The sequence below is a fragment of the Neolamprologus brichardi genome, chromosome 12, assembly GCF_056152115.1.
Source record: "Neolamprologus brichardi isolate AB-2024 chromosome 12, ASM5615211v1, whole genome shotgun sequence".
Classification (NCBI taxonomy): Eukaryota; Metazoa; Chordata; class Actinopteri; order Cichliformes; family Cichlidae; genus Neolamprologus; species Neolamprologus brichardi.
Window position 1 is genome coordinate 16,279,044 of NC_142115.1, and position 14,695 is coordinate 16,293,738.

The 14,695-nt window shown below is 39.8% G+C and overlaps 1 protein-coding gene across 2 annotated transcripts in view; it reads left to right on the top strand.

The window, feature by feature from the left end:
- Positions 1-12,749, top strand: part of LOC102778082 (GDNF family receptor alpha-2-like) — a 66,938-nt gene extending 54,189 nt beyond the window's left edge. For both annotated transcript variants that reach the window (XM_006784062.3, XM_006784063.3), the window contains exons 7-8: positions 3,156-3,298; positions 11,556-12,749. In XM_006784062.3, coding sequence (XP_006784125.1) covers positions 3,156-3,298; positions 11,556-11,681 — 269 coding nt within the window. In that variant the 3' untranslated portion in view covers positions 11,682-12,749. The remainder of the gene's footprint in view (positions 1-3,155; positions 3,299-11,555) is intronic.
- Positions 12,750-14,695: the final 1,946 nt, after the last annotated feature.

Sequence of the window (14,695 nt, forward strand, 5' to 3'; positions counted from 1 at the left end):
CTGTGGCCACAAGTGTTAATTACAGATTCTGGTACATTCAATTCTTTTTGCCCCTACTGGCTATCAATAGGTGATATAACTGTGTACAAAAACAATTTAGCGTTATTGGTGCTGAATAAATACAGCTGTTCGCATACTAATTGCAGCAGGATGGAAACCCTTCCACAGTGTATATAAACCTGAGTTGGACAAGGAGGGGAAAAAATGGATGGGTGGATATTTTTATGGATGTCTTTCCATTAAAATGTCTAGGTAGTAGCTAAACATCCTTAAAACTGATGAGTTGACAACTTCAGAAACAGCTGAACATCAAGCAAGTGCAACAAATCCAGAGACAGCAGCCGTGATTTGACCTTAATATACTCCACTTCTGCTGAACAATGGTTTTTAATTAGAGAGAAATACTTGAGTCCAACTTCTCAGATTTTCCCAGACCGGGAGTCTCAGTCTGCTTGGAACATCTGCGCAGAAACGCTGTGTCTGGCAAGTTGTTAGTGAGCCAAGTTTTGGTCAGAACGAGGCAGAAAGTCCAAACGTTACTCTTTCTTTTTGTACACTCAGTCTTATCCAGATATCTAATTTAAAGTTGGCCAGAAAAGTGAGGAATCACAGACCCAAATGTGGTAGAGTTTTGGTTAATTAGCAGACCGGCCGGCTCGCTCCTCTTTAACTTCAATGCGCACAACTTCTGTTGAAAGAGCTTGCTCTAGCTAAGCATCTTGGCAACACTCTTTTTCTAGGAAACCACTTACTCTGCTCATATGTTGTCAGGACATGCGTTGGGGTAAAATTAGTGACCAAGACAAATCTGAAGCTGTTATTTAAAGGTAAAAAACTTTAATTATAACAATAATATGTCAATATATAGACTCTTCTTTTATCTTTGCCATGTATGCAAACTAGATTTATATCTGTTTACATCTTGAGCTAATTGTATTGCATCTTCATTACCAATGTAATTATGCAATTAAATTCTTACAGCTTTAACTGTGCTGTAGATTATGAGAAAATATTCAGCAGAGTTCATTTTGATACCTCATCCATCACAGCATACTTCAAGTGAAATCAGAAAAACATGCTTTAGACGGTTCATTTACTGTCTTTGAACTGTTCCCAATTTTTCCTTACAAGCTCCAGCAAAAACAATGGTCCAACAGAAGACTAGATTAGAATTCCGATTTGTATAAAATATATGGGAGGCCGACAAAGAACATTCCAGCTTAGAGGTATTATGACAGTCAGACCCTGACTCCCCCTTCCCCTGTCTCTGCTTCTCTTGTTCTCTCCTTCCTTCTCATTTCATCTATCCCTGCAGGTGCGACAATACAGGCTGTGCCCAGGGGTTAAAGGAAAGCTTAATATGAGCCGTTAAAAAATGGAATTGCTGTTGGCAATGAGCTTAATCACTCAGTGGAACATTTGGGTGCAGTAAAACATCCTGGGTGGAGGCCCCCCAGCCAACTAGTTTGATCTATGACTTTATTCACCCATTTCACATCTTTGAGGGGGATGGCTAACCATAGCTGACCCTGACAAACAGATGCTTAACATTCCAGGTCTTAGCAGCACTCCACTAGCTCTTGACTGCTAGCATTGACATTGTTAGGCCTCGCCAGTGAACTCGATTTTTCCCTGAACCACTCTCCTGCTTTCTAGCAGAAGCACAAATTGTCAGTGTCGACCAGCATAAAAAAATATGAAGTGTGCTCTTCTTTGTGTTTTTTGTGCAAGTGAATGTGCATACGTGTACCTCTGTGAGTGTCTTTGCTGTTCAAATACTTGTGTGCGCGTGTGTCTGTGTGTAGGCGGACCAACAAATGTGACAGACAAATTTATGTGGCCAAGCACCGGTAGTACTAGGGACTGTGTAGCCATCTGATTATGCATGTGCATTCCACAACTATCTTATTTGTCCTTTGTGTGGTGGTGTGGAAATGCCATTTCTCCTTTGTTTGGGAATGTTTTGAATTTGATCAGTCACATAAATCTATTCAAAGTCATCTCTGCATGCTGACCTTATAATGGAGGTGGTTGCCAAGCAATTACATGCCTTGCCTTCTCTCTGGCTGAACAAAGAGAAACAAGCCTTGTGTTTTAAACGGATGAGCGGTGAAAAGGTACTCAGCGCCTATTTTTACCATATCTAGCTGGAAAGCTGACTGAACAGGGATTTATCACATTTCTACAGAGACACACACATGCACTTAGACACAAAATTAAACACATGTGTACAGCACATCTGCAGGCGCTGATATGCTAGGGCTCGTATTTATTCACATGCTGTCCTCTGTTTGAACTAGTTGATTTCCCTATTTTAAAAGATCGTATTGCTTTTCATGCCAACAAACAAATTAGGACTCATCTTTGCAAGTGTGGACATTTTAGCGCTATTTAGTCAGCTCGTAGCAGTTTGAGAATGGCTGTTGCATTATAAGAGAGTTTTTTGTAATATGCATGAATCCAACATAAAGCAAAGTTGGTTGTATTTGATAAATATAATCTGTTGTGTTGCCGCAGGATTCGCTTGTAAGAGATCATAGAAAACACAGATTAATTCGTGATACAGTTCTTTTGTGACTTGCTCCTAATCGAAATGCTGTCACACTGCAAGACAATCACCTGTGATAGATCACAACATCTGTGTAAATGGAAACTTTTAAAAAAAATGCTCAAAAAGGAAAATGTATTTATTGACTTCATTTATAATGCATGGAATACAATTAATTAGCTCTCAGATGCTTTGCACAACTGTATCAATAATGTATCGCTAGAGGAAGTGATTCAATTTATTGCCTTATCAATATTTTGTGCCGCCGCTAATAAATAGCATAAATATGCGAGGCAGTCAAAAAGGAAGGCATAACTTACAAAATAAAACATAAGGCAGTGCTTAGTAATGACAGACAAAACTCTGATAGCAATTTGTGATTAGTTTGGCATATTACTCTGAAGCTTACTGACAAAGCAAAAAGACTGGCTCTCTGTGCTCTTTCTGCTCCATCCTTCCTCAGTCTCACTCAGCCTTGCCTCATTCCTTTAGTTGCCAAAGATTGGGCAGGGTACCAAAAAGTTGACTTAGAGCTGTCTGTCTGCTAGCTGGCTTCTTGCTGGGATGGCAGTCAAACCCAAATGACTTTATGTCTCTGTTCCTGCAGGAAATGCCATTCAGGCCTTTGGTTATGGGATAGACAACACACAGAACAAAAGTGGGCCTGTCCCAGGCCCCTCAGCGACACCGAAGCCAGACCCTGTATCGACACAGGAGATCTCAGAAAATCTCCCCGTGACTATCCCAAAGGTAAAAGGTTCTCATTGTTTCATTACATGGGATATTTTACATGTACATGTTAAATGTGATGGCAAAATGTAATTTAGAGTTGTTATTTACTGCCTGCTTGGCAATCGGGTATGCTCTGCAGTTTGAAGGCTACTAATATGAAGCTTGTGCGTATGTTCAATAAGCAAGATCTGTAATCACTCATGTGCTTGCTTTCCCAGGGGTTCGACTGCTAGTCTATTCTTTACATTGCTCCCACTTTCCCACGCTGCCAGACTCAATACTGATCATTACAATCCATATTACAGTCATTACTGTAGACCAATAATCTTCTTGCCCGCCTTCTTTGAGCCAATCAGCCTCCAGTCTGCGTGCATTAAAACTCACTGCAATGTGCCTGATCATGCAACAGCTAACAATCATGTTTTGTTTGTTTGTTTTTATTCTGTACCCTGTCACAGTAAGATCGCTGTTTTTTGGGGAAGTTCTGTGCTAAATCTTATCAATGCTGGGGTTCCTTTCTGCCATGATGGCTCATCTTATCAGCAAATAGATCTCAAGAAATCATATTCAATTCTTTCAAATGATCTCTCCTTATTGAACAACTCACTGTAAAAGTTAAATAGATGTGGATGTTGCTTTATTTTGGTTTTTGTCACATCAAAAATATACATTTTCATCTCTTTCCTGCAACTTCTCTGCATACATTTGATAAAATGGACCAACTGCAAGGAGAATCACAAAAATACTCCTCCGCTCTCTCTTTTGTACTGTGGCAAAATAATAAGACTCAACGTGCTGCACCGTTCACATTCGCATCACATACAATCTCTATGCTTGTTAAAGCAATTGGCACATCAAAACAGACGCTTTATGATAATACAGTTTATGCTACACACCCAAGATGATGACATGTGGTTGAAATATTATATTTTTCTTACAGACAAAGAAAGAGTGAAAGGAATGGGAGGTGGAGGCTTAATCTGGATTAGATGTTCTAAAATACTGGCCCAGGGCCTGTTCTCTGCTGAATGCTGTCTACTATGAAGACTGCAGTTACCTCAACTATAACTAGGTTCACTGTCTGGAGCAGAAAAACATTACTACTTTTTTTAATGCTGTGCTGCACAAATGCATAGCTCTTTGTCTTTTAACATAACTCTTCTTCATTTTCTCTTCAAATAAGTGTAAAAATGACAGAATTTAATTATTTACCAAATAATCCTTCTTTTTATCAGTCTCTCTGCTACTAAACAGAAATATTTCACTTTACACTAAAGGTCGAGAAGAGGCTTTTTTTTCTAGCTGTTGAGTTGGATTAGTTTTCACAGTGAATTACGGCTGTGTTTTACAGATGTATTTTAGATGTTCTGTGCAGCTTTCTAAAGTAAGAGTAATGATGCTTTTCACCTTTGCAGGAGACCCATGTGCCCATGTTTGGCAGCGGTATAAAACTGCTTTATAAAATATTCCGCTGCTGATGTTGTTGTTCATGTCATTTTTCAGTGACTGTTACATATCCAAATCCAAGTAATGTGCACGGTTTAGGAATGCAAATTTGTGTTCTGAATGAACGACTACCATCAAGACATTTCGCATCAGAGCCGTTAAATGTTAAATGTGCAGTTTTGTGCTTTGCACACAAACCCTGGTTGATTGGAACACAGGAAATTAAAACCTTATGTCGTGATCACTGCGTTTGAGCCTTGTTTTCGGTCTTGAATTTTTAGTTAATATGTTAAAGTTGGATTTTCTGCTTTGTTTCTCTTGTTATTTCTGTTTAGAAAGTTTAGATCTTTGTTTATTTTATTTTCCAAATCCATTTTTTTCCCTATTAGTATTCCACTGCTGTGCTTTCTGTTGGATTGTTTTGGAGTTTGCATTATTGCATCAGCCTAATAAAACAACTCATTTTTTGTTCATTCGGTCCACCTTGTGCATGCTATGTTTGGGTCCCAGTTCTGCAAACCTTGGACCCAGCAGTAGAGTCTGAACAGCAGCAGGTGGCTTTCTCGTTTTTGGAGAAGGATTTTGGAACTGAATATGAGCCTATCTCCAGAGGGGCTTACCAAGGCAATGGGGGTCTCAACCAGTAGTTGTGCTCCTGAGGGAAGCCATACCTCAAGGCTACCAAGCCCGCAGGTCCAACTTCCACCAGAAGTCAAAGTGGGTTAAGTGTGCAGCTAGATTGCCTGCCACCTGCTGTTGCTCCTGTCAACTGCCCAAACCAGCATTTAAATCTCTGCCATCTTAAAAGAGCGACTGCAGCCCTTGGCAACACTGCCGATTGCAGCCTCAGCAGCCACTTCTTCCGCCTGAGTGTTTACCCAAACTCCGTGACCATGTATACTGTGTCCAAACCAGTATCCCCTATGAGACTGGGGTCCCTAAAACTCAGCCTGTGTGTCCTAACCTGTCCTAGTTGAGTGTCCTGTGGTGACAAAGCTGGTGCAACCCAAGAGTCCTGTGCCTAAGCAAATAGAGCTTGAGGCAGGCTTATGTGAGGTGATTGGCCAATCTCACCAACACTCAACCACCTGGGGAACTTCATTGCCTCCACTGGACACCTGTCTCGTTACCCTTCAGTTTCCACTTACCTGATTGCCCCCTTGTGCATAAATAGTCCTGCATCTGTTGTACTTACAAGTGCCCCTCCATTGTGTTCTCCTGTGATTCCGCTGGATTTCTTTTGGCTCATTTTTGGACTTTGTGTCTCTGCATCTGCAAGAAAACGGCTCACTTTCTGTTCATTTAGTCTTCCTTTGTGTCTTTGGATTTCAATTCTGTAAAACCTGACACCCTAAAAATGTTGCAAAGAGGAAAATTAATGAATAAGCACAGCTGATAACATTAACAGTGTGTGTATTACCGAAAGGTAGAGAAAGAGAGAGGATAGCAGAGGGGGAATGGGTGGTGAAACCGCTTTCTCCAAAGGTTTTGTGTGTGTGTGTGTGTCAGTATTGATGCACTGCTCAGTGCCTGTCTCACTGCTGCATGGTGTTTAATTTATTGTAAAAATGGTAATTAGGAAACAATAAGACGTGTGATTACTCAAGCAGGAAGTTTATAATTAGAGAGGGAGCTGGTAGCGACATTTTGGGCGGCCCTGAGTTCTCAGACAACTATGCTTGGCAATTAAAACTTGTCAAACTTCCATGGCAGATAAATTGGGGGTGTGTTGTTATGGTATGAGTCCTCTTGGCAGAAGACTGACTGTCCAGAGCTGTAAATCTCACTGTGGCTCATTGAGTAAACATGTGGTCTGAAGCTTGATCCTTTGAGCACTGTAAAGATGCATCCATATTTAGGTATAACTGAGCAGTGCCATGCTCCCAACTCCAGTGGTGAGGTTATGCACGTGATATTTGTGTGCCCAGTTTAAATGTGCATTACAACAAACTGATACCGTTTCTAAAGCAAACTAAGTCTGTTTTGAATGGCAGTTATCACTTGTTTACAGGGTCATGTCACCAGTATGCGAGGTCTTCCACCAACTATTTGGCCCTTAAAACCTCATGTGTTTGGAAGTTTTGTTGGCGTACTGATTATGTTCATTTGTACACACTGTTTGGTTAAGGCGCCAAAATGACTTCTCTGGGAAGGCACTAAATTCATTTGATTACTCTTTGGAAACAAGATTTTAGTTTAGATTAAAACACACCATTTCACATCACTAAACACATATTACAAAGCTCAGCGTTCCAGGTGATGAATAAGCATCAATCCAATATTTGTATCAGTTGTTATTCCTGTACTGCCTTAAAAAAGCTACTTTTTTTTAAAGTGAGTGAGCAGCTCTGTGCAGCCGATCTCTTAAATTCAGGTCTGTGTTTTTAAATATTTATGTACTATGCCAGCAGTGTACTGGTGGCAAACAGTTCTAAGAGTTTATGGAGGAAGCTAACTGCAAACAGTTAGCGGTTTCAAGGTATTTCATGTCCGCTACATCAAATTTTCTTTGCAGGAGTTTGTGGATTGATGATGGGTGAAAAGCTCAGATGAGTTTTCCTTGTCAGCTTCTCTCGCTCTCAGTCTCATACTTGTTATGTTCATTATTTATTGGACCTGCTTTAACACACCAGGTTGTCCTCGGCTCCACTCTGTGCATGAGGAGATGCACACATGTAAAACTGGGAGAAGACAAAGGCAGCAAAGTGCAGTATACTAAGATGAAATTAAACAAATGGAAAAAGAATCACCGTTCATTTGCGTTATGCTGGTGCTGATTAAATTATTTCACTAATAAACACAGTTTCAGTGAATAAACTTGCATATATTTATTAGCCATATTGTGCTTTATGAAGTTTGGAAAGTAATGTTTAAGTTCAGCTCGACGTTGCCTTACACAAGATTATCTTATATCAGTACTGCAAATGAAAAAGTTGAACTGGTGCATCCCTGATCAACTGCAGATTTAACATGTTCTTATTCCCACAACTGCAAAAGCATCACTTGATCTGGATTACTTTCTGTTTATCATGATTACTATTGATGATAACGTACCATCTTGGCTACAGGCAGGTACCAGGAGGGTGTCTACTAGTCATATCTATGGGACAGATTGCAAATTATAACTGGCCATTCAATGGGCTGATAACAGTCAAAGTGGGTACTATCTTTTTGCTTCTATGTAGTAGCTCCAATATGAACTCAAAGAATTTGGCTAAAAATAGACCACTCTGCATAAAGCAGTTTAATGCTTTTAAGTTATTTATATATGACACAAACAACAATAATATATGTTAAATCACACAAGTCTATGTGTACGGACGCCTGGAATCTCAGTGCGGGTGTGCAGAAATCTGATGTTTACTGAATTTTCAAAATATTCGTGTATCTCAAGGATAAACCCTCATTTGATGCCAAGGACTCGGTTCCAATCTCAGCAGGAGATATTATATTATATTATTGCTCTCTGCTGTAAGTAGATACGCATTTTTATTTAAATCTATTACTGTGTAAAATGATATGACTTTAAGAAAGATAAGATATATATATAGTCAGTTATTTGAACATGTAGTGGTTAAAATTCTGTTGAAACATCAGGTAAGTTTGATTTAAACATCAAACAAGTTCACTGTGATTTTAGAGGGCTTTGAACCCAAATTGAGGGAAAAATGTTCAGTGGGAATGACATTTATCATAGATTGGATGGTTTTTGAAACCTTATTCAGTAAACAATCAGTCAGGGATCGTTAAGTGGTGACCATTATATAAAAGCAACAGATAATTCACCATGACCATCACTGGCCACTTCATTAGGTACACCTGTTCAAATGCTTGTTAAGGAATATGTTCAATCAACTAGTCACATGGCAGCAAGTAAATACATTTAAGCATGTTCAAGAACTTCAAACCAAGCATAAGAATGAGGAAGAAAGGTGGCGTTGAACATGGCTTCGTTTTTGGTGCCAAACAACCATCTCTAGGATTTACAGAGAATGGTCTAAAAAAGAGAAAATATACAGTGAGCAGTCATTGCCTGGAAGGTTAGAGGAGAATGGCCATACTGCCTCAGGCTGATAGGAAGGCAACAGTAACTCAGATAACCACTTGTTACAGCCAGTTTATGCAGACAACCTTCTCCAAATACACGTCAAACCTTGAAAGCTGGTGGGCTACAGCCGCAAAACACCACTCCAGTTGCCACTGCTGTCAGTTAACAGGAAACTGAGGCCAAAGCGCACCATGTTCACACAGTTTCACCAAAATTGGAAAAGATTGGAAAGATGTTGTGAGTTGTTCTGAAATGTTATGAGTATAGACATTCAAATGGTAGGGTCAGAGTTTGTCATGAACAATATGAAAACATGGATCTGCCTTGTTTCAATAGTTCAGGCTGTTGGTGGTATAATGCAGTGAGGGATGCTTTCTGGGCATTTTTCCAGCTCTTTAACACAAATTGAGCATTGTTTAAATGCCACAACTTACTTCGGGTTAGTTACTGAACATGTCAATCCCTGTATGGCCACATTGTATCCTTCTTCTGATGGTTGTGTTGGGATGTGGTGGAACAGGAGATTCACATCATGCATGTGCAGCAACTGCTTGATGCTATCAGGTCAATGTGGACCAGAATCTCTGAGGAATCTTTCCAACACCTTGTTGAATTTGTGCCATGAAGAATTAAAACAGCTCTGAAGACATTGTGGAACTGGCAAGGTGTAACTAATGAAGTGGCCGGTGAGTGTACGTTGACAACATATCCTCATTAGCAGATTTTTGTACAGCTTGCTTTTTTCCCCACACCTTGTGCCTTCTTTCAAATGACTGAATTACTATGCGATGCCATTTCAAACCAATTACCTTCACATTTACCAAACTTGTGTTCAAATGTACAGGAAGTGCCTACTGTTTCTACAGCTTTTGCAATGTGTTTCTTTGAAATGTTTAATTTTATTAAAAGCAACTCGTGCAAGTGATCAGTCTCCACGCCCACATTACACACACCCAAACACACACACTCAGCTCGCAGGCAGCGGAAGGCTAGTGTTGTCTGTGCTCTCATGTAACCCTGTCACTGTTGATTTTCAGCTCAATTGAATGGAACTGACTGGTGGAAAAAGGCTACATAACTCAGGGTTACTCAATAAGTAGTTGCAGTTTCGCTGCAAATTTGACAGTGAATGAAAACAAGTGCTGTCTAGATGTGTGTTTACCACTTAAATGACAAGTCACGTGTGTTTTTAACAGTTTAAATAAATGCTTTTGTTTCTCTCGCTCTCTCTGCCTGTAAACAAATAAGGACATTTCGACATTGTCTGTATTCTGTCATTTATATGCATGTGTTTGTGCTTTATCCCTTTGTTCATGTGTGTGCAGCTTATCACAAGCCTGTGTGTATGTGTGGATATTGGCTGCAGCTAGAGATCTGGACTCATGTCAACAGGCTGCTGCCACACATCACTGCCCTTGCTAATTAATTGGCTTTTAGTCGCGGATGTGTTTGGTGCATTGTCAGGCTACCCAGTGCTGCTCCTCCGCGCGTGCACCCCTCTTTTTTTGGCAACTGTCATTTCAATCATTTCTTTGTAAAGTGCGAATTCACAAACACAGGTACTGTGATAACTGCGGCTACTGGAAACACCTCCTTTGTCTCCCTCGTTCTCCCTCTTGCATCCTTCGTCACAGAAGCAAAAATATGGCTGTCTTGTTAAAATAACTCAACAATTTTCTCGTTTCATTATTTATTTTCTCATTTATGTGTTGCCTCGTTCTGGTGGAAGACGAAGTGCTGGTAGATAACATCATAGTAAATCTTTTTCTTTTCTTTTTTTTTTTTTCCCCGTGCACAGCGAAATGGGCAAATACATGGTGAAGATGAGGTGAGGGGAAGGTGGAGGAGGGGGAAAGAGGAGGAGAAAATGTTTCATGTTCCTTATGATGTGCCTCTGTATTGCTGTGCAGGACTGGAAATGGTACCTTTGCAAATTGAGCAGGACTGCTTTAACTTGAAGGCAAATGGTTATGCTTTGTGTTTCAGAAATCAGAAAAAGTATTCAAAATGCTAACAATTTTATGGAACGGCACATAATAAAACCCATTGTAGCTCGGGTATAACGGTGGAACTCTGGAGGCCACAGAATTTAATATCTGTGCTGATTCCCACTCGTCTCCGCCATAATGTGAACAGTGTGGGAAAATAAACTTCACAAGTTTATTCTCTCTTGTGCATAAGAATAAACACTGTAGCGTTTTGATTGTGCACATTCAAACAAGGGGTCTTATTTTCTTGGGCCTCTACTTGCTGTAAGATTTGCCTCATGAAATATTGAAAAGAAATCCATAGCCGCCGCTGGCTTCTGTAGTGTGTGTTTGGCTTCGTGGCATGTTTTTCTTGTAAATAAAGTCTGTAATGATAGCTTTAAAAACTGTTTAGAGACTTGCTGGCACAGCCTAAAAGAGGTTTTGAGAAAAAAAAAAGAAAAAGTGCACACAAGAAGCTTTCCTTTGTTGCCAACTTGTTTATGAAGCAAGGAGCATACTAAGCAGCATGGGCTTGAAATATACTTCACATATCAAAACGTTTGGTGGATCAAACACTTAATGTTCATGCCAAAGTGGATGTACTGCGGATGTCATTTCTTGCTTTGACTTTTTGAATGATGTTTTCTCTTCTTCTCTTTAGCAGTGACCCTGTCCTCTCTCATTTCCCTCCTGTCCTGTCTGACCTCTCTCTTATCAAATGCCAGAACAGGAAAGCAGCATGAATTGTGAGTCATGTCTAACCTTTTGCGGATCTCTCTCTCCCTCTGTGTGTCCCTCTCTATCTGCCCAGTATCACCAACCAAGAGGTGATGTCGCGGACCTGGGAGAGGACCACTCTTCTTGTCTCCATGCCAGTGTCTGGGCTCTGCTTCCCAGCCTGGCTTTGGCTCTGGTCCTGGCCCAGCATGCCTTATAGAAGCGCCAGGAGGAGAAAAAAGAGGTCATCCACCCACAAGCTGATCCCAAATGCAGAAGGTGTTATTCCTGAGACTGATATTAAGAAGGCTGATTCTCTGGACAGTTGACATGGATGGCATTTACGAAAGAGAAAAACAAAAGGCCGAGAGAGGTGGAAATGACTGAAATTTTATAACTGTGAATTTGTTGTTCATTTATCGTATCATTCGGGCAGACCGCAACTGTGATGGAGCATATGGCTTTACAAAAGACCCTTGGTATGAGAGGCCACGAAGGCCGCTCTCTGACTGAGTCACGAAAAAAACCCAGAGGACTGAAGCTGCTCATGTCAAAGACTTCTGCACTTTTCTCACCAAAGGAGGGCGAGAGGGGGGGGGGAATGAACAACACAATTAAAAGAAGGCAAGGCAGGATTGGCAGAAAGGAAAGTGTTGCAAAGAGAAAAGGAGTGAGCTTGAAGTAAATGTCATATAGTGAGATGGGGAAAAAAGAAGGAATCTTTTTTATTTGCTTTGGGTCTTGAACTTGTTCTTGACTTAATCTTCTCTTGGATGAACAGACTGCACATTTAGAGGCATGGATGGGGGATGATTACGTTCTGTTTCTTCAAATCTAGTGTAAACTCTAAATTGTAAAGCCTACTCAATGTTCTAAGTGTTGGTATAGTATCTGTGACCATAATCAATCTACAGTACCGAGCTTTCATTTGGGTGCTACAGTATACCTTTTAAGCAGGCGGCGAAAAGAGCTAAAGGCGGCCGTGTTAAACAGTTAATGGTCTTATGGTCATTTAAGATGTTGTTGATAATTGTGGGTGTTCGCCATATGTCCACCCGCACACGTGTATATTTCTGTCTCTATGTATATAAACAACACTTTTTCTTTCATTCAGCCTAATGATATCTAGTACCTTTAAAGGACATTATTGTATGCACAGGTGGCTCTGTACTGGTACTCAAGGAAGGATTTCATTATCTGCATTTATATTTGTCTATTAAGGTTTGATCACAAAGAATGTATACAGGGATAAAATTAAACGAGCTCCAACTGCTTGAAAAAGCCATAATCTGTGTGTGAATATTGTAATATTTGTTTACTGTGTGTGTCTGTCTATGTGTGTACAAACTCATTACAATGTGTGAATGGGTTTACAAGCAGGAGAAAAGTAGCTTGTGAGGAGCATTTTGAATTGCCCATGTGGGGGTTTATTTTGCCCCGTCAGACAGCAGAGGTTATGATGCATATTGTAATTGGAGAGTAAAATCAACCTCCAGTTCTGGTAAGCGTTTTTGGGAACTTCCAGCTCTGTTGTTCCCAATTTTAGGGGTCTCTGAACTTTTTCTTCATTCAGTTTTTGTCCAGAGGAGCGGAGAAGAGTGATAACAGCCTCTCACTAACAGATTGGGCCCGTTTGAGTGTGTGTGACTGCCTCTTATTATTGATGATTATTATTAGTGTTATTAACAGACATGTGAAAATGTCAGCCTGTCCTTTAAATGGCTTTCTTTTAATGGAAAATTGTTCCGCACAATCAAATTTGTTTTCACTCTTCAGAAGAGGAGCTGATGTATTCAGCTGCTTGGTGTCCACTGTTAAAAGGACATGAAAGTCATTCTGTGTAACTTGGGCAATTCAGCAATCAACTTAGCCACAATCTTTTGGATATAGCTATAAAAGAGCACATTTGCAAACAAGATGAGGCAGAATGCATGATGTTACACCCATAAGAATGTTGTTTTGACCATCCGTGCATTGTGTTTGTTTTTGAAACACACGCTCTGACAGATGCTGAAAGAACAACAAAAAAATCAAGACTTGCGCTGGCATCTTTGCAGATGAGACATTTTTTGTGTGTTCATGCTTTCATAATTCATGTCCACTGCTCTGAATGAATGTTACCAGTAGTTTCACCAAAAAAAAGATTTTATTTTCAAACAGCACATCAAGTGTAGTGTTGTGACACATTAATGCATGCTAGAACCAAACAGCTTTGTGTTAGCAGGCAGGGTTTAGAAAAGGTTTACTATCTGCCCGGATCATGAATGTTGCATGAAACTCAGCTCAGTGTGCTTTCACCACCACAGGCTGGTTCGGTCTGGCAGAAATTACAGTCATTTCCTATACTGGTGAGTTTATTGCAGATTACTGCTGCAAAATGGCAAAAATCTCAGCACAATATTTTTCTTTGCCTTCCACATTTAACACATTTTCATAAAGCAACCATGATGTTTTTGACTATAGATATATAGATATCCATTATATATAGATATAAATATATACAAGTGAATTGTAAGGATTTTTAACCTGTAGCAAATAATCGCACAATAATCACACACTTTCAATATTAAACAAAGAAAAACGCATGTATTTTTAAAAGTAAGGCTATGAACTCATGCATGTGAACATCAATCTCTTTTTTTCCTGATATCACATTATGAATGTTGCAGTCCTTTCGAATTGTAATGTACCTCTGTCAGTGTTTTCAGACTGCTTTGAAAGACTTTCAAGGTCTCTAAATTGTTGGACAAAGACACAATGTTTGTAGTTTTGCCTCCACCAAAGAGAATTTTAAATCAAACAATCAGGATGTGATTGAAGCACAGACTCTTTAATTCAAGGGTTTTAACAAAAAAATTTACATTAACTATTCAGGAATTGCAGCTATTTTACAAATAGTCCCCTATTTCAAGAGGCTCAAAATTAATTAAAATAATTTTAATAGTGTGTTTTATTATTTTGCTGTTTTTAATACTTGGATGAGAATCCTTTTCAAGTTACTGCCTGCAGTGTAGAACCCATGGTGTTTCCTCACTTTCCTTCAACCTTCAGTTGCTGCTTGTTTGTGGTTCTTTCTGCGTTCAGTATTTGCATTTAATAACTGGATGCTTTACTGGACTGAGATCAGGGGACTGACTTAGCCATTAAATATTATCCTGTTGCTTTGACTTCAGAAATTGTTGGGTTGCTTTTGTGGTGTGCTTTGGGGCATTGTCTATTTACACCGTTAAGTGC